Raw genomic sequence first — 18,833 nt, 5'->3', positions numbered from 1 at the left:
AGACAATCTTCCATGTCAAACCGTTGAAGAATAAGTCTTTAATCAAGTACAGAATACATATAATACCTTAAGGGGGAAAACACAAAATGCCAGTAAATCCCACTTTTCTCCTACAGATAACCCTAAAACAACAGTCTATAATCTTCTCTAACTGTATTCTCCATCCACAGAAGCGAACAGACCATATGGAACTCAAAGGCAAAACACTTGGGAGGGAGTGGGAAGAGGCCAAGGTCACAGAGATAGGAGGAAACCTGGCCCCACTCAGGCCAGCTATATGTGGGCCCTCTATGCTCATCAGTGAGAGCAGTCCAGACTGTGTGACAGGCAACAACTTACACAGCTTTCTATGACTTAGAAACCAGAGCAATGAATTAGAGAGAGAAACTGGGAGCTTTCTCCACTCTCTCACCTACAAAAGACACATACCTGGGACAGTGGGAAGGAATGACTTGTGTTTTCTGGCTAATTTTAAAGAGACGATACAAACATAAGAAACAGTTTACCAAATAAAATCACTGGCCTACTAAAGAGCTGATTCTCAGGTTCAATGGCATTTACTGATTTTTGTACAGTCAAGCATTCCAAAAGTATCTATTATTTTCATTAAGGTAATAGAAACAAAATCATCAGAGCGCCTGAACCCAAGTTAGACAAAAAAATACTCTTAACAATATACCACAGCAGATGAATAGCCCTAAAACGTTAAGATTTGATAAAGGGAAGCTTTAAGCAAAGTATGGGAAGGCAGGAAGGGCAAATGAACTGCTATCCGATAAAGATTCTAATGACAACAGTGAACACTTCCCATGCACTTACTATATGCCACGCACAGTGCCAAGAGCTGTACATGAGCTGTTCCAGCTGCCACAATGACTCCACATACTATTAAGCCATATAGGATTTGGGAAGTTTAAGTCACTTCGTCAAGGTCCCTGATTTGCAGGTGAATGCAGGGGTCTGGTGCCAAAGCCCATGAGCTTGACCACTGCACAGTAGTGCATAAAGAAGAAGGTTTGATTCGTCTTCCCTCTTATTTACTTCCCCCACTTTGCTCTCTCATCCAGGGTAGAAAAGAAAAACAAGGTAAGGACATGGCTGTCTTCTATTTGCGCTTTATCCAAGACATTCTCATAGGTCATTGGATATAATAAAGACATTCTCTGAAAAGTATTTTCTTTCTTTTTTTTTTTTAAGATTTTATTTATTTATTTGACAGAGAGATCACAAGTAGGCAGAGAGGCAGGCAGAGAGAGGAGGAAGCAGGCTCCCTCCCGGGCAGAGAGCCCGATTCGGGGCTCGATCCCAGGACCCTGGGATCATGACCCGAGCCGAAGGCAGAGGCTTAACCCACTGAGCCACCCAGGTGCCCCTGAAAAGTATTTTCTTAAAGACAGATTTTTAAAATGAAATCTACAAAGCCTTCCATTAAAAGCTGAGTCAAGAATCTAATGTCCAGGGGCTGCCTGGGTGGCTCAGTGGGTTAAGTTTCTGCCTTCAGCTCAGGTCATGATCTCAGGGTCCTGGGATCGAGTCCCACATCAGGCTCTCTGCTAGGCAGGGAGCCTGCTTCCTCCTCTCTCTCTCTCTACTTGTGATCTCTCTCTGTGTGAAATAAATAAAATCTTTAAAAAAAAAAAAAAAAAGAAGAAGAAGAAGAAGAATCTAATGTCCATAGGGCACCCAGGTGGCTCAGTTGGTTAAGTGTCTGCCTTCAGGTCAGGTCATGACCCCCGCAGTCCTGAGATCCAGCCCCGTAGCAGGATCTCTGTTCAGTAGGGAGCCTGCCTCTCCCTCTCCTTCTGTCTGCTACTCCCCCTGCTTGTGCGCTCTCTCTCAAATAAATAAAATCTTTAAAAAAATAATAATCTAATGTCCTGCCCATTGTACAGCTAGGAGTCAAGGAAGAAGGCAGAGACAAAAACTAAAATATTTTTGTTATATAAGCCTCAGATTGTTTCACTGCCTCTCATCACCTTGTTCTACTGTATGAGCCTCCGACTATAAAGCTACATCAGCAACGGTTTTCTACTCATCAAAAACCTATTTATCTTGCATTGCAGTAATACCATTTACCTCTTCATCTTCGTCATCAAAAAGCGAGACTGATGTGGGGAGTTTGCTAGGCTGGAGAGATGCATCTTTTGACTTACTCACATTTTGAGAAGAAAACAAATCCTGTTGGACCAAGATTAAAGTTCCTGGTTAACAAGACAGATTAGCTTTTAAAGTATCAGTTAAATATAGAACACTGAAGACTATGGCATGATGGCTGCGTGAGTCTAGGTCTCTCCGTGAGAGGGAAGCTGGCTGAGAAGACACGTCAGTTTGTCCTGGCGGGTGCAGCATGGACACCCACGTGTGAGAAGGAAGAGGCCCACATGGAACTCCAGGTGGCCTCACTGGAACTCTGGGGTTTCTAAACTCCCACATGGACAACATTTCCCAATTGATCTCTTATCCTGCTAAAAAAAAGTAACAATGACTTCCTTTTTTTGCCCAGAGTATTGGAGCAATTAAACAGATTCAATAACGGAAGTAGAGGCTAGATTCCCAAATTACTGCATCTATGACTCTGTTTTATTTACTAACACTCTCCTCTCCCCTTATAAAAGTATATTATTTCTTCCAAATATATACAAATCCAGATTTATTTTAAAATGTTTGGTATTCTACTTGAACTATAGATAACAGATGCTGCAAAAGATCTACTAGACTCTGAAGAAACTTCATGTGGTGTCAGCCTATGATGCAAACTGAGCTGCATGAACTAAAAACATAAAAATAGGATACCTATTCCCTTAGGACAGAAACATCAATAGCCAAGAGCCAGACAATTAAATAGGACGAGAACAGTTTCTGAGAGCTCTCTGGGTATTTCTTTTTATTATGGCATCAATGCCTCCTCTCAAACACAGACTTGATGAATTCATTAACTGAGAAGAGCTCTTCTCAGCCCAGTGGATTCACCTGGACCCCACGGAGTCCCACGGGTCTGTTGAGATAAAGAGGCCACATGGGGGGAGCGACAGCTTCTCCTGCATTTTACACAATGGCAAGATTTCACTTACAGAAAGATTTCTTTGTCTCACTTTTCCTTGCATAAGTACCCCGACAGCATCTAGTAATAACAATTTATGACAATGCACATGGGACAAAGCCTTCGGTGGTGGTAGTAAAACCTGTCTGCAAATTCTTATACAATCCTACCACCAACAAGTAGAGTCTGCATCGCCCCACCTGGAATCTCGACCATGCTGACCTCCAAGGCCAGGTTACAAAGAGCAATATGGCCTCTGCACTGCTCTCTGGGCAATCTCACTTTGAAGCCCTGCGCCACCACTTAAGAACCCACCTTCCCTGCAACTGCCATGCCAGGAGACCACAGAAAGATGGAGAAGGGTGCCCCCAGAGCCCCAGCTGTCTGAGTCTTTCTGCCCAGCTACCGGACACAGGAGTGAAAGGATTCTCAGCCCAGCCACCTTCAGACCAGAACCACATGAGAGACCCTAACTGACAAGTGCCTGGCTGAACCCAGTCCGGTTCTAGAACCATAGGAGATAATAAAACTTACTGGTGTTTGATACCACTAAGTTTGGGAATGATTTATTTCACAGTTAATAAGGAACCGGAACACATTTTAAGTCACTGAAATTGCTCACATTTGGTTTTTTCATGTAGTCAACAACTCTTAAATTGGCTTACCAAAGGCCGAGCACTAGCCTAAGTGTTAGAGGTATAGGAGGAGACAAAAAGGCCTGCCCTCATGGAGCTTATTCTAGTTGGGACTGAAGTAATGAACGGGTACACATGAAATGTCACATAGCAACACATATCGTGGGGAACAACAGAGCAGAAGAGAACGCAAGGAGTACGGTGTGGCGAGTGCTGGCGGGCTTGCAATCATGCAAAGGATCGTCAGAGGAGGCCTCAAAAAAAAAAAAAAAACTGTAAGAAGGAAGGAAGCAAGGCATCCAGATTCTAGGACAAGCACTCCCAGAGGGCAGGAGTCAGTGCAGGTGTGCTTGAGGATGAGGAAGCCGGGAGCGTGGGATGAGACTGGAGTGCGAGGCCCCACCATGCTGTGCTCATGTGTCAGGAGTTTGGCTTAACTGGAGTCTGGTTAGTTCCTATCTTCTGTACACTGGCCGTCAATGAAATATAAGCCTCATGGGTTTTATTTACATCAATGGCAATCACTCCACTTCCAAAGAGTTGTACGTCCATCCTGGCTGTTAGTGCAAAGTAACCACAAAAGCTTAATCCAGAGTTCACAATTTATTGACATTACATGTAAATTTCTGCCATGTCCATACATTTTTCTGTAAAGGGGATTTACGATGCCCATTACATTTTCAGACAGGTCTCTGATCCCCTAAAGTAACCACAAAAGCTTAATCCAGAGTTCACAATTTATTGACATTAAATTTCTGCCATGTCCATATATTTTTCTGTAAAGGGGATTTACAACGCCCATTACATTTTCAGACAGGTCTCTGATCCCCTGAGCCCCATACTGGGTGTAAAGATTACTAAATAAATAGGGGCGCCTGGGTGGCTCAGTCCATTAAGCATCTAACTCTTGATTGAGGCATGAAATCAGATCTAAAAGGACCTAGGCCTGTGAGAGACACTTGTGAGAGGGTTGCTGTTCCACTAGAAAGATGCTTCCAGATGGGAACCTTCAAGAACCGAGGCTGTCTGCAAACACTGCCAGCCCACAAACCGTTACTGGTCACAAGATAAAAGGCTATGCCAGAATACATACCATGCGGCACTATGCTCGTTACTCAATGAGACTACTGAAAAAGGAGACAGCTTGTTGATTTCTGTTCTGGTAAAGGCACCTCACCACACCATGGATCAACAAAGAACCTGAGATTTGAGCATCCTCAAGAGAGTATTTTTCTCCCAGGAGATGCACTGGATTCAAACCCAACAGTGCAAAGTATTACTACACATACTGCTTTCTAAACACCATGTGTTCTCAAAACATGAATTTCCAAAAAAAGAAGTATTTAATAAAAGGTCTTATACCTCTACTAAAAAACCCTGATTTAGAAATATTTTGTCATATCCAAGACTAGTTCCCTAGAACTAAGAACGAGAATTTCTTACCTCAGAGTCCTCTTCATCTGAAAATAAACCTTTTTGAGTCTTTGTTTCTGGCAAGAGCTTGGGATTTTTGCTGGAAGGAAGGGTAACCTTGATGGGGGGGGGGGGAGAACCAAAAACCTAAAGGTTAACAAACAAGATAAACAGAAATGAGGGTTTATTCAAACATTCATTTGGAATACAGACTGGGTCTCTGCTCAGGTAAGGCACCCAGGCCATATGCCAGGGGAATAAGATGCAGACCTTAAACACGTACGAAGAATTAATGCAAAAGAAGAATCATGAGAATTTAAAAATCGGTATAAGTTAGGAAAGAAGAAAAAAATAGTTCCTCAATAAAATAAATTTCTCAGGACAAAGCCTAAACACAGGAGATGTACAAGCGAGGACAGGTCAGGCAGAGGGAACTGCAGGAGAAGAGAAAAACAAGTTAAGCCAGAGGGTATATCTGGTGGATCCGGGTATTCAGTACCCAAATGGGACATATATCGTTGGAGCCAGCAGAGAAAGGCAGGCTACCCCTAGGAGCCGGCCAGAACTGAATGCTAAGGCACAAGTGGTCGGCAGTGGGAAGGTCTGGGTTTCATAGAAAGGACACAAGAGGTGCTTTGGAAAGAGGATGATCAGGGCACCTGGCTGGCTCGATTGGAAGAACATGCAACTCTTGATCTCAAGGTCATGAGTTCGAGCCCCATACTGGGTGTAAAGATTACTAAATAAATAAATAGGGGCACTTGGGTGGCTCAGTCCGTTAAGCATCCAACTCTTGATTTGAGGCTCAGGTCATGACCTCAGGGTCCTGGGATCGATTCCTGTGTCAGGCTCCATGCCTAGGAGGAGTCTGCTTGAGATTCTCTCTCCCCCTCTCCCTCTGCCCCACCCCCTCATGCACATGTGTGCACACGCTCTCTCTGTAAAATAAACAATCATTAAATAAACAAACAAACAAAGTTAAAATAGAGAGAGAGAAAGAAAGAGGACAGATCAAGCTATGTAGGATACCAAGGAAAGGGACAACAGCCAGAAGAGCTTAAAGGCTGATGGGGATGCATCCTCTTAGCCAAACACAGGTTCATTTAAAACAAACAAACAAAAACAATGATTGCTAATGGTTTATAACAGGTTGAAGAGAGAATCCATAATCCTACAGTGACAACTTAAAAATCAGGAAAGAAAGTGGAAAGAAAGTTCTTCGGTTCTGTTTGGAAAAATGTTAGCTAATACAGAAGAAATGAGAGAATTGGAAAAACGTTCTTTTGTAACCCTTAACATGATAACTGGTTCAGGAACAGATCATCCATGGAGGTAAAACCCACTGAGCAAGGCAAAATCCAAACAATTCCACAATCTAGGTGGTAGGTATTCGGATGTCAGTGCTCAGTGTTCTTTCACCTTGCTGTATGATTCAAGTCCTTCACCATACACCTGAAAGGAAACACCACTTCCCTCTGGGTTCCAGACGGACTCACAAGATGCCCCAAATCAACACTTAACAAGGCTTCACTACGTTAAGTTTCCTTCCTGCTCACCTTTTTCTCTGCCCTTGCTTTATTTTCCTCTGTCCGAGTCACAGTGGCTTCTGGCAAAGCAGCTGCTTTTTCTTGGAACAGATCTCCTTCCTCATCATCAAAGATATTGGCGGTGGATTTGACTTTGTCTTTAAAACAGATACAGCAGAAAATTACACTAAAGTCAAAACTCCCACCACTAAATTCACAGATTAAAAATTCTCCCCTCGAACCCTCCTACACTGTTGGTGGGAATGCAAGCTGGTGCAACCACTCTGGAAAACAGCATGGAGGTTCCTCAAAATGTTGAAAATAGAACTACCCTATGACCCTGCAATTGCACTGCTGGGTATTTACCCTAAAGATACAAATGTAGTGATCCGAAGGGGCACGTGCACCCGAATGTTTATAGCAGCAATGTCCACAATAGCCAAACTATGGAAAGAACCTAGATGTCCATCTACAGACGAATGGATAAAGAAGATGTGGTATATATACACAATGGAATACTATGCAGCCATCAAAAGAAATGAAATCTTGCCATTTGCGACGACGTGGATGGAACTAGAGGGTATCATGCTTAGCGAAATAAGTCAATCGGAGAAAGACAACTATCATATGATCTCCCTGATATGAGGGAGAGGAGATGCAACATGGGGGATTGAGGGGGTAGGAGAAGAGTAAATGAAACAAGATGGGATTGGGAGGGAGACAAACCATAAGTGACTCTTAATCTCACAAAACAAACTGAGGGTTGATGGGGGGAGGGGGTGGGGAGAGGGGGGTGGGGTTATGGATATTGGGGAGGGTATGTGCTATGGTGAGTGCTGTGAAGTGTGTAAACCTGGCGATTCGCAGACCTGTTCCCCTGGGGATAAAAATATATGTTTATAAAGCTGTAAAAAAAAAAAAAAAAAAAGAAAGGATGAATACCCAAGTTTTGTAGCAACATGGACGGGACTGGAAGAGATTATGCTGAATGAAATAAGTCAAGCAGAGAGAGTCAATTATCATATGGTTTCACTTATTTGTGGAGCATAACAAATAGCATGGAGAACAAGGGGAGATGGAGAGGAGAAGGGAGTTGAGGGAAATTGGAAGGGGAGGTGAACCATGAGGGACTATGGACTCTGAAAAACGATCTGAGAATTTTGAGGGGGTGGGGAGTGGGAGGTTGGGGGCACCAGGTGGTGGGTATTGTAGAGGGCATGGATTGCATGGAGCACTGGGTGTGGTGCAAAAATAATGAATACTGTTATGCTGAAAAAATTAAAAAAAAATAAATAAAATCAAATTTTTCTTCTCAAAAAAAAAAAAAAAAAAAAAAATCTCCCCTCCCAGCTTTGCGCAGTGGCAGTATCGTAGCCAATGAGATTTATCCGAGGCGCGATTATTGCTAATTGAAAAATTCTCCCCTCCAAAGGAGTAACTAGAAGAGTATTATTCTTTGATTAGTTATGAAACAGTATTAAGTTGGAATTTTTCAAAGTACATAAGAGCAGCTCAAATGAAACACAGGATCCGTGGTTTAACCACCTGGCTCACACACTCATCCAAGCAGTGGAGTCCTAAGCTTAGCCTAGCTTGGACTGCCATTAAAGGTAAATAGAGACCTAAAGAAAGAAAGATCATTTAAGAAGCAACCACCTTAGGAATCTGAGAAGTGAGGGTTGGGTCTTCCTTTTAAAAAGTCAAACTACTGGGCACCTGGGTGGCTCAGTTGGTTAAGCAACTGCCTTTGGTTCAAGTCATGATCCTGAAGTCCCGGGATCGAGTCCCACTTCGGGGGGTGGGGAGGGTGCATGCTCGGTGGGGGATCTGCTTCTCCCTCTGACCCTCCCCCTGCATGCTCTCTCTCTCTCTCAAATAAATAAGTAAAATCTTTAAATAAATAATTGAATAAATATATAAAAAGTCAAACTACTGGGGTGCATAGCTAGTTCAGTCAGCAGAGCATGTGACTCCTGATCTCAGGGTTGTGAGTTCAAGCCCCATGTTGGGGGTGCAGATTATTTAAAAATAAAATTCTTTTTAAACAGTAATAAATAAATAAATAAATAAATAAAAGTCAAGCACTGAAATCTCCCGCATAACTCCACCTGCCCACCCAAACAAAACCGCCATCAGGAATAGTTTATATACACATACCTAATTCCTCCAAAGGATACACTGACATACTCATTTCAGTGACTCACAAATAAAGCTATAAATGATAACATAACTCTAATAATATTTCTTATGATTTATGTTTTTCACTTAATGTACCTACAGAATCTTTCTCATGTCAACATACACAGACTTCATCCTCTGTAACACCTCACCAAATCCCACTGAACAAGAGACCACTGTTGACCCTACGGGTGAGAACCAGGGCAATCTCCAGCCTTTCACTACCAAGAGCACTCTTGTATGGAACAAGGTATGTGTCACTGCAATGAGGACACTGACTTGTAGCAGCTGTCAACTTCTCTGTAATTTTAAATCAGTTCTCAACAATCCCCATTAGGCAAGAGTCCTTCCAGGCCAAGAGAGGCACTACAACCTTTATTCACTGCCATTTTAGTCGGCCTAGATCTGAATGTTTTATGCATCTGTTTGCACACTTTCTAAAATAACTAGGTGATCATTTCTTTCAGGTTTCTGTTTCTATCCTTACTTCTCACGCTCACCACTGGAAAAGGAGTTAAGTCCAGAGAGTGTGTTTCCCACTGAATCCTGGTTCACCTTGTCTTCAAAATAACAGTCTTCTTCTCATGTTGCTGGAAACTGTACACCTAGTAGTATCCTTCTTTTCTGGAAAAACACTTGGTGTTTCCCACCAGGGAGGCTATCAGAAATGCAGAAATCACAGGCCTCACCCCAAACCTGCTGAATCTGAATGTGAATCTGCATTCTGATGAGAGTCCCAGAAGACTCATCTGCACAGAAACAACTAATTTAAGAAGAGCGACTTCATGAGCATATGGGCTTGAATTTGAGGAGAGAAGAAAGGAGAGTGACAAAGTGCCCAAGGGGCTGAAAACCCTGCCATATAAGAAAGGCTAAGGTTAGGTGGGCTTCCTGGCATAGGGACGAGAAGCTGGGAACTGAATAGCTAACACGTGACATTCTGCTCATATAATTTACTACGTGCTGCCAGAAGAAAGCATCATTAAAACTTCCTCTGTAACTCCAAGGGTCACAACCAGAAATCTTCAGAAGGTACTACAGGGGAACAGATTTTAGCTCTCCATAGGGCAGATAATCCTAGTAATTATTTTCCAAAGCAGGGAAGATTAGTTCGGGAAACAGAGACCTCTAAGGCGCCATGACTAAGGAAGGCAAGATAACACTCTATGGCAGGAATGCTTGAGGAGGGACCCCGTTACTGGAAGACACAGAGAACTTGACAAGCTTTGTCAACATTCTCTCCCTGACTCAATTCCCAGAAAAAGATGCTGGAAGAGGTACCTGTTTTGGAAGGTTTGCTGCAGGATGCCGTAAAAAAGTCATCGTCGTCATCATCATCATCAAAGAGGCCAGCTGGTGCAGGAGGGTACGGGCTTTTCCCTGGAGTGGGCTGCTTGGGCTTCTGGGGCTCCTTGGCCTTCTGGGGCTCCTTCAGAGATGGAACAGAGGTGGCACCAAACACATCAGTGTCCCCTGTGGGTGGAGGGACAGGACAGCCACAGCAGTGAGCCAGAGTGGGTAGGTCTCTTGATTTTATAGGGGGGAAAAAAAAGGACCACCCACCAAGAACAATCAGTTTCCGCTCATCCACAAAACACATTAACAGGACCCAACAAACCCCATTCTTTACTGCTACAGAACATCCCATGACGCCAATCACCTGGTCACTAAACCATAAGGAAGTCCAAGGCCATTGCCTTCTGAAAGAATAGGAGCTAAGACCAATGAATGAGCTCTTCCTGCAGGCTATCCGTTGCCCTCTGAAGCACCCCCTACTCTCCAGATGGCACTTGGATGACAATTTAAAAAATGACAAAACAGTACTTAGCTGGTTTTTAAAAAACAAACCCTAGGTCATGATACCTAAAAATACAGAAACAGCTCCTGCTGGGATTTTCTTTCCAGGTTTGGAGGATGAAGACACTAAAAATGAGAAAGAAAAAAATTACCTCTTCAGGAAAGATGACTTTTCTTGTTAAAGGCACCTTACTGAAATATGTACAACAAAATACAGAGCTAATGAGAGACCTTTGAAAACTAGTTTTTCCTAAAAGAGCCATTTTAAAACTCCTTAGCTTTAGTTCACTCTTCTCTCCACCCCAGTACTTGGCACTAATAAAATCCAAGCTTTGATTCCCAGGAATGATCACTCTGAGTCTGGTCAAACAATAGCACTGGGTGGGCTGAGGGGCCAAGGAAGAGGAAAGGCCCAAAGGGGAGGCAGAGCAAACAGGCCTCCTTAACAGTTTTGGCTCTATGCATTCCAACTGGAGAACAAACAAGTCGAAGAGAATGGCAAAAATTGTGAAATATCAACAACAACAAAAAAATGAAGATAACAACAATAAGGAGGGGAAACCAGCATCCACTGATGACAAAAAGTAGAGAGCAGGAAGGGCAGGACATCAAACCAACAGCATCACAGCAAGTCCAAAATCTGATGGCTGATGACCCAAGGAGACCATTTGTTTCAATTAATTAATTCCCAAATCCCAAGAACTACCACATATGGAATGAATAAAATTTGTCAAGTTTTTTCTTTTTCATGTGTGCTCCACAGACGATTCTGATGAACACCGGACAATGGAATTACTGACCTCCAATTTATATGCAGAATTCTAGAAATGCTTCTTTGAATTAAACATGATTAAATTAAAATATCATCAACACTGCTACAGAGTACTTTTCCAGTTTGACTTTTTATGACTTCTCTATTAAGAAAGAGATAAAGGAGGGCATGTGATATAATGAATACTGGGTATTATAGAAGACTGACAAATCACAGGCCTGTACCTCTGAAATCAAGAATACACTATATGTTAATTAATTGGATTTAAATTTTAAAAATGTCAAAAAACACAAAATTTTAAAAAGAGACAAAACTATGATGTGGGTTTACAAGACATGAATTAGAGAAAATCAGAAGCTCTTAACTAGACCAAGGCTATAAAACAGCTTCCTGCCTAACGAGCGAGGCTTGGGGAACAACTGTAGGGGTTCCTCCTCCTACTGAGAAATTAAGTTCTGGAATTCTGTTCACGAATAAGAAGAGCCAGCCTCAACGCAAGCTTACCTGCATTAACAGAGGTTTGAGCTTCCCAATCCTGAGGGGCTTCTGTGAAGAGGTCACTCTGCTTGCATGAAAGTACGGGACATGAAATTAAAAAAAAAAAAAAAAAAAAAACAAAGGAAAATGCGGCTGCGTTTGAGGATTTCTAAAGAAAAGTACCTTGTAAAGTTTAAAGATACATATTTACTGTTCTGCCAGAATTTAGTTTCAAAGTTAAAACTATGGCCAAATCAGAGTCTTAAAGAGTTTAGGTCTATCCAGGAATTAAATATAATGGAAGAAAATAACAGATAAGAAATGACCATGTGGGGGCGCCTGGGTGGCTCAGTGGGTTAAGCCGCTGCCTTCGGCTCAGGTCATGATCTCAGGGTCCTGGGATCGAGTCCCGCATAGGGCTCTCTGCTCAGCAGGGAGCCTGCTTCTCTCTCTCTCTCTCTCTCTCTCTCTCTCTGCCTGCCTCTCCATCTACTTGTGATCTCTCTCTGTCAAATAAATAAATAAAATCTTTAAAAAAAAAAAGAAATGACCATGTGATCAAGTATTCACTATAAATGCTCTCACAACCTCTCTCCACCTAACAAAGGGCATCAGATACAGTATTTTCTCACTTTGTGATCCTTAGTTCAAAATATGAGAAAGTACAACTTGCAACTAAGAAGCCATTTCTTCCCTACTGATTGCGAACCCATGACACAACAAGGGGGAGCTTCATTGATTACCAAGGGACTCACCTCATCATCCTCATCATCGAAAAGTCCTTTCCCTCCACTGAACAGGCCACCTCGGGAGCCAAATGGGGAGAAGTCTTCATCAGTCAGCTTGGGGGGTCCGAATAAGTTGTCCTCTTCATCTAACAAGCAGAAAGGGAAATGTTTCGCGGGGGGAGAGTTAAAAGATGGGTTTGGAACTCAAATTTCCAGGGTTAGTCTTTACAATATCTCCGAGACTGACATTGAGTGTAACTAACCATACCATATGTAACAGCAGTCCGAGGAATTTCAAACAAAATTCATTCAACAGTCCAATGAATCCCTTAAAAGGCTCTCTGGTTCCTACCCTTAACTCCATACATGTCTGAAGCAAGATGAATTCCCCAGGCAACCCTCTTCACCTAGATTTGTTTCTCTGGAAGCAAGTAGCTGGTTCAATTGCCTTGAAGACCCACCCCACCAAGAATTTGGGAGGAGGGCGGACTGAACAAAGATCTGTAGACTGACACAGTCACAAGTAGGAATGTAATGGATGTTATTGTTTTTTGGTTTTTTTTTAAGATTTTATTTATTTATTTGACAGAGAGAAATCACAAGTAAGCATAGAGGCAGGCAGAGAGAGAGGAGGAAGCAGGCTCCCTGCTGAGCAGAAAGCCCGATGTGGGGCTCGAACCCAGGACCTGGGATCATGACCTGAGCCGAAGGCAGCGGCTTAACCCACTGAGCCACCCAGGCGCCCCAATGGATGTTATTGTTAAATATGAAAGGCTCTGATATATTCTTTATTGAAAATAAATGCTAAAAAAAAAAAGAAAAGAAAAGAAAAGAAATGCTAGGGTCCCCCAGTTTCTCTACATCCAGAGAATTCTAGAAAGACGCTGATGATCGCTATAAAACTTAGTAATTCAAATCTTTACAGCATTCTGACGCCATACACAAATCTTCTCCCAGGACCCCAAAGCACACTTTTAAATGGTTTAGAAATGAGAAGAGAGACAGACCCCATTTGTCGGCATTTAAAGCGGAATTCTATGAATTACAAAAGTGATATTCCTGAATCAGGAGCCTCGTAACGTAAAAGAATTGAGGGGAAAGGCTTACCATCTGAGGGAGTTTTCTTCTCCTTCTTCTCCTTCAATGTCTTCCGAGGTTTTGCTTCTCCTGGAGGAGACAAGGCTTGAAGAGTATTTCACGGTTTTAAGCATACACAGTCTACTCTTAGTATTTATAGACTGACTTTTTATGGTTATTTCTGTCAGCCTTGGGGTTCCGAAGCTAAGAGCAGGACGTTCAACTTTGTGTCTCAGCTCTACCTTAGAACTACAGTCAGTACCCTCAACCTGAAAGAATTATTCTGACATCATTCCATCCTGCTCAGTCACTAGAATATATGAGATAGTACATTCGTGTTTAGTTAAATATAGGAGTAAATACTGAGTGAGAGATCCCTAATCTGGAGCCTGTGATAAATGATTAGAGCAGCTATTAATCCTCTGAAACTCCATATAAAATATTACACACATGTGTATATGTGCATTGTTCCTGGGGGTTCCACAATGTTCAATTATGAAAGAGTCTATAAACCAAAAAAAAAAGAATAAGCCTCTCATGCCTCAGTAAAATTAAACAGGGAAATATGCTCTCAGTGAAGCCCAGCAGAGGGTTCTGCACTCCCTCCCTGACCCATTAACTCCTCTCAGTGACGTACCTGTTCGTTCCTCTTCCAACTGGCCTGTCGCCTCCCCTTTGATTCGAGCCGCCAGCTCATCAGCAAACGATGTAGGTCTACTTTTTTTCTACAGGCAGAGAAGATCAAAAGTATCACCTTTTTTGGTAACACACAAACTACCACAGTTTCTTTTGATACCTAACAAAATTATGTAAACAAAGGCAAAGGAATTGAACTGATTAAAAATTTAACTAAATGAATGTAAGCATATGTACCCTTTCCAGATCACGTGAGAAAAAGAACTCCCTTCACAGGGAGATGCTCCTTATTTGCTTATTTTATTTCAATATTTCACTTTAATCCTGAAGAGTCAGATTAAGAAAGCTTCCATGAGGACTGAGGGTGAGAAGAGGGGTAGGGTCTTAAAACTCTAGAACTGAATATACTTGAACGATCTGACTTGTAAAACTTAACAACTGGAAGAGAAGGTGATCCTTGTAAGGCCAACTAGTGATGCTCAGCCATTATTTTCAAAAGTGTAAATGTACAAAATATAATGCAAAATGAGATAGTTATGAACATAAATGACAAAAGAAGTAACGAGTCCTCATTTCTAAAACCTTGTCAAGAGAGTTAACTGTAGTCTTTCTTACAGGTCTAGTATTTTCTTCAATGTCCTCAATATCTTCCTCCTCCTTCTCAGAGTCAGCGAAAATGTCACAGCCGTCATCATCCTCTTCTTCATCACTCATTTGCACAGTGTGCTAAGAGCATAAACCTCGAGATTAGAACTAGGAGATAAGGTCATCCAACTGAAAGAGATACTGCCACTTAGCCTGTCAGCAAAACATTCACAGCTTGTCAAACAAGGGGCATGATGGTGGGGATGCAGCGGAAGTCCCAAAGCAATAAATGTGCTACAACAAATAACACGTAAGATGTATTTTCAGTGCAAATACTGGACAGAATAATAAACACTGAAATATGTAAAACATCCGACACTGGAGAAATGATAACCTAAATAAGCAGAATCTCATCTTGCTAAGAATACGAATAATTAAAAGGAATCAGATGTAACAACCGCAGAGGCATCAAAGGCATCAAGTGAAAGAAATGCTGAATGAGAAACTGAGCATGATTCCCTGCCCCCCACCCAAACACCTATCTCACTTCAAGGGACACAGATACATTTGAAAAAGCAAAGAAAGCACTTTTACCCCCAATCATAACACCAGTTACCTCTGAAAGAGTGTAGGATAATGAAGATTGGAGGGCTCAAACTAAGCTTTATCTGTGAAGTTCTAATCTTTATAAAAGCAGCCACTGGTAGGTATCATTTGTATAAACTGTGTGAGGTACTAAGCTAAAAGCACTTAATAAGCTACTTTAATCCTTAGAATCCTGAGGCTCACTGGGGCACAGAAAACCAGTCTGTCTTTACCAATAAAATAAATGGTTAGGTCAAGGCTTTTAACCACTATATTGTCTTATATAAAAGTCTGAAGTTATCAATCTTAATAGTAAGTTCCATAGATATAAATATCCTCTACAGACCGATTATTAAATCGCCTCTGTGAATACAACTGGGAAAATACGAGTACTAACCAAAAAGTATGAAATCCTTTACTTGGTAGCTGAAAATTTTTGTGAAAAAATATTTCCCAATTAGGAAACTGAAATGCAAATTGGGACTATCTCAATATATCACTGTATGTATATTACGGTAGCAAAAATCATAATCCCAGTGCTGATGAGATTATATAAAACTCATTATGCATGATCTGTAATGAGACAATAATATCAAGAGCCTTTATTCTAATTCTGTATCATCTCATTCCTAAGGAAATTGTTCATATAAGCGGATTTTTGTGTACGGAAATAACATAATACAGCATTAACTCAAAAATAAAATCCTGGAAATAAACTATTTCCCATAGAAATTTAGAAACTATGAAAGTATCATTATATTATTATGCTTAAAATATGGAGTTCATAAAGCAAATGCGAACAATTCAAAAATAAAAATATTTTAATATTTTAACATAAAAGAGCAGAAAAGATATGCATATTAAGGAAAGATTACATCCTTAGAAGGTCATGCAAAAATTAAGACTGCTATGCTAACACAGTAGGGTTAGATTTGCACCTTCTGAGTGTCCCTTAACCTTATTGCTGTATTATCTCAAATTTTAAAACAGGGGAAGGGGATTCATGTGAAATATTTCCGCTTGAGTAACTGGGCCTTCTTTTAGAGACACTGTTTCTCAATTTTGTTTTTCACTTCCTTGTTTTCTAAGAAAAATGAAGATAAAATACAAAGCAAAATGGGAAAAAAAACAAATGAAAAAACCCCAAGGTGATAACTTAAAAACATGAAATGCTTGAAGGAAAATTAGCAGTAAAAATAAGGAATAAATCCTTACTTTCCCTTAAGTCATTCTAAGTAATTTTTTATTTGATTTTTTATTGTTTTAATTCCAATATAATTTTTTTAAAGGTTTTTTTTTTAAAGATTTTTTTTTTATTTATTTATTTGACAGAGAGAGATCACAAGTAGGCAGAGAGGCAGGCAGAGAGAGAGGAAGGGAAGCAGGCTCCCTGCTGAGCAGAGAGCCCGATGCGGGACTCGATCCCAGGACCCCGAGATCATGACCTGAGCCGAAGGCAGCGGCTTAACCCACTGAGCCACCCAGGCGCCCTTAATTCCAATATAATTAACATACAATACTATATTAGTTTCAGGTGTACAATATGTGATTCAACAATTCTGTATGTTACTCAGCGCAATCCCCTTCACCTATTTCACCCATCCCCCCCACCCAGCTCTCCTCAAAAGTAATTTCAGCATACATTTAGTATACATGCTATGCTTCAGTTAAAATTTAAAAGCAAAGTCACTTTAGTACATGAGACTCACCCGGTTTTGATCGTTGTCACTATGATTAGCAAAATCTTCATCTGACTCCTTTAGGGAGAAAAAAAGGCTTTGTTGTTAATACAGGATTTACTCACAAGCACAGAAATGACTTCAGGTCTAAGTCTCTGCCGCACATCTATACTCAGTCTCTTTGTACTGCTTACTGGTCACTTGGAGTATCAAGGTGCAGATAAAGTGGGGAGTTGGCAGTAGCACCAAGAGCCATTCAGGCTAACGTGTAATTTTTGTGGTTAACTTAAACATCTCTAATAATTTGCTCATACCTATTTGCACTATCATTGCTAACCTCTGAAGTTAAAGTAATATTTGCACATTTAATTAAACTATCACAACTTCGTTTGTGTGATGTTACATTTTAAACTCTACTCTCTATATTCCCTCTAACTAAGATAACTACTACATCAGCCCCAAGAGGGGGAGCATCAGTGTTTCCTACCAGCAATCGAATGCTAAAAGCAAAGGATTCAGCTAATGAACATCAGTTACAGCCAGTTTATTTAGGAAAAGTTTATTCTTACTGTTAGGGGCTATATTTGGAGGGCCAGCAGGAAGGTAGGGGAGGCCAACTGCAGAAAGAAGGAAGGAGGAGAAGAGAGGAGCATACATATAATACCGTCTCCTTTTAGGAATCCACACTCATGACCTATCCTTCACACATTAGTAACAAATATTCTGTCTCAAGGAACAACCCCAGATACAACAATGATCAAGGTCTGCAGAGGCCAAGGCCTAGAGCGGGGAGTCAGATCATGTTCTGTAGATGTGAAGATACTAGAGCCAGCAGCAAAATGAAAATATAAGTGAATGCTTCAAGCATTCTTCTGGATTAGGTTTTATAGTATAAACAAGTTTTAAATATGGACTTTTTCCCTAAAATTATTCCAAAATAGAAACTCAAAGACTGCACTACAGGCAGATTCTTCCAAAATATCTAAGCTGCCCCCCTCAAAATATACTGGTAAGAGAAGGGCGTGATGGGGATGTGGGAGGGAGGGGAATGGTCAAAAAGGGATTAAAGGGGACGCGTGGGTGGCTCAGTCAGTTAAGTGTCTGCCTTGGGGTCAGGTCATGATCCCCAGATCCCAGCCCCCTCACAGGGCTCCCCACTCAGCAGAGCAGTCTGCTTCTCCCTCTCCCCCTGCCCTTCTCCTTCTGCTCATGCTCTGTCTCTGGCTTTCTCTCTCCAATAAATATATAAAATCTTTTTAAAAGGGGGGGGGATTAAAAAAGCAGTTTCCTTGCTTTTGTACACAAGACAAAAGGTAAACTCAGTAGCAAAGAAAAAAAAACACCTCAGATTATGGCTGCTATCACTATTAAAAAAATTTGTGAAAAGAGATTGTTAATTGACAAATACTTATTTAGCCTGCTAAAATACCCTTGGGTTCCTGCCCACCATGACCTGGAGACACCAAACAGCCCTTACCTCTTCTTCATTCTCTTCACTGTCTGCAATACTGCCACGATCACTGCCTACTGACCCCTCTGGTTAGAAGAAAGAAAAAGCGTTATCGCCAATATTCATAATAAAACATCCTTAGTTCCTTCTCAAAAATCACAAAACACAACACCTGAGCATCACAGAGATTTTGATAAAAGCATCTATACACATTAACTGGAACTAAAAGTATCTTCACTGTAGTGAGGAGTAAAA

The 18,833-nt window shown here is 41.3% G+C and overlaps 1 protein-coding gene and 1 pseudogene across 6 annotated transcripts in view; one reads left to right on the top strand and one right to left on the bottom strand.

The window, feature by feature from the left end:
* Window positions 1-18,833, bottom strand: part of LOC125084467 (WASH complex subunit 2-like) — a 58,193-nt gene that overhangs the window by 26,174 nt on the left and 13,186 nt on the right. For 2 of the 6 annotated variants that reach the window (XM_047701762.1, XM_047701765.1), the window contains exons 7-18: window positions 18,606-18,664; window positions 17,159-17,206; window positions 14,895-15,005; window positions 14,281-14,368; window positions 13,674-13,748; window positions 12,594-12,712; window positions 11,866-11,926; window positions 10,656-10,715; window positions 10,074-10,265; window positions 6,645-6,772; window positions 5,119-5,205; window positions 2,077-2,178 (exon numbers count right to left, since the gene is read on the bottom strand). In XM_047701762.1, coding sequence (XP_047557718.1) covers window positions 2,077-2,178; window positions 5,119-5,205; window positions 6,645-6,772; window positions 10,074-10,265; window positions 10,656-10,715; window positions 11,866-11,926; window positions 12,594-12,712; window positions 13,674-13,748; window positions 14,281-14,368; window positions 14,895-15,005; window positions 17,159-17,206; window positions 18,606-18,664 — 1,130 coding nt within the window. The remainder of the gene's footprint in view (window positions 1-2,076; window positions 2,179-5,118; window positions 5,206-6,644; window positions 6,773-10,073; window positions 10,266-10,655; window positions 10,716-11,865; window positions 11,927-12,593; window positions 12,713-13,673; window positions 13,749-14,280; window positions 14,369-14,894; window positions 15,006-17,158; window positions 17,207-18,605; window positions 18,665-18,833) is intronic. The other 4 variants (XM_047701763.1, XM_047701767.1, XM_047701764.1 and 1 more) reach the window with 3 other exon arrangements.
* Window positions 7,963-8,124, top strand: LOC125085303 (uncharacterized; annotated as a pseudogene).

This window comes from Lutra lutra, chromosome 14, assembly GCF_902655055.1.
Source record: "Lutra lutra chromosome 14, mLutLut1.2, whole genome shotgun sequence".
NCBI classification, from domain to species: Eukaryota; Metazoa; Chordata; class Mammalia; order Carnivora; family Mustelidae; genus Lutra; species Lutra lutra.
This window is presented reverse-complemented; position numbering and strand designations above follow the sequence as displayed.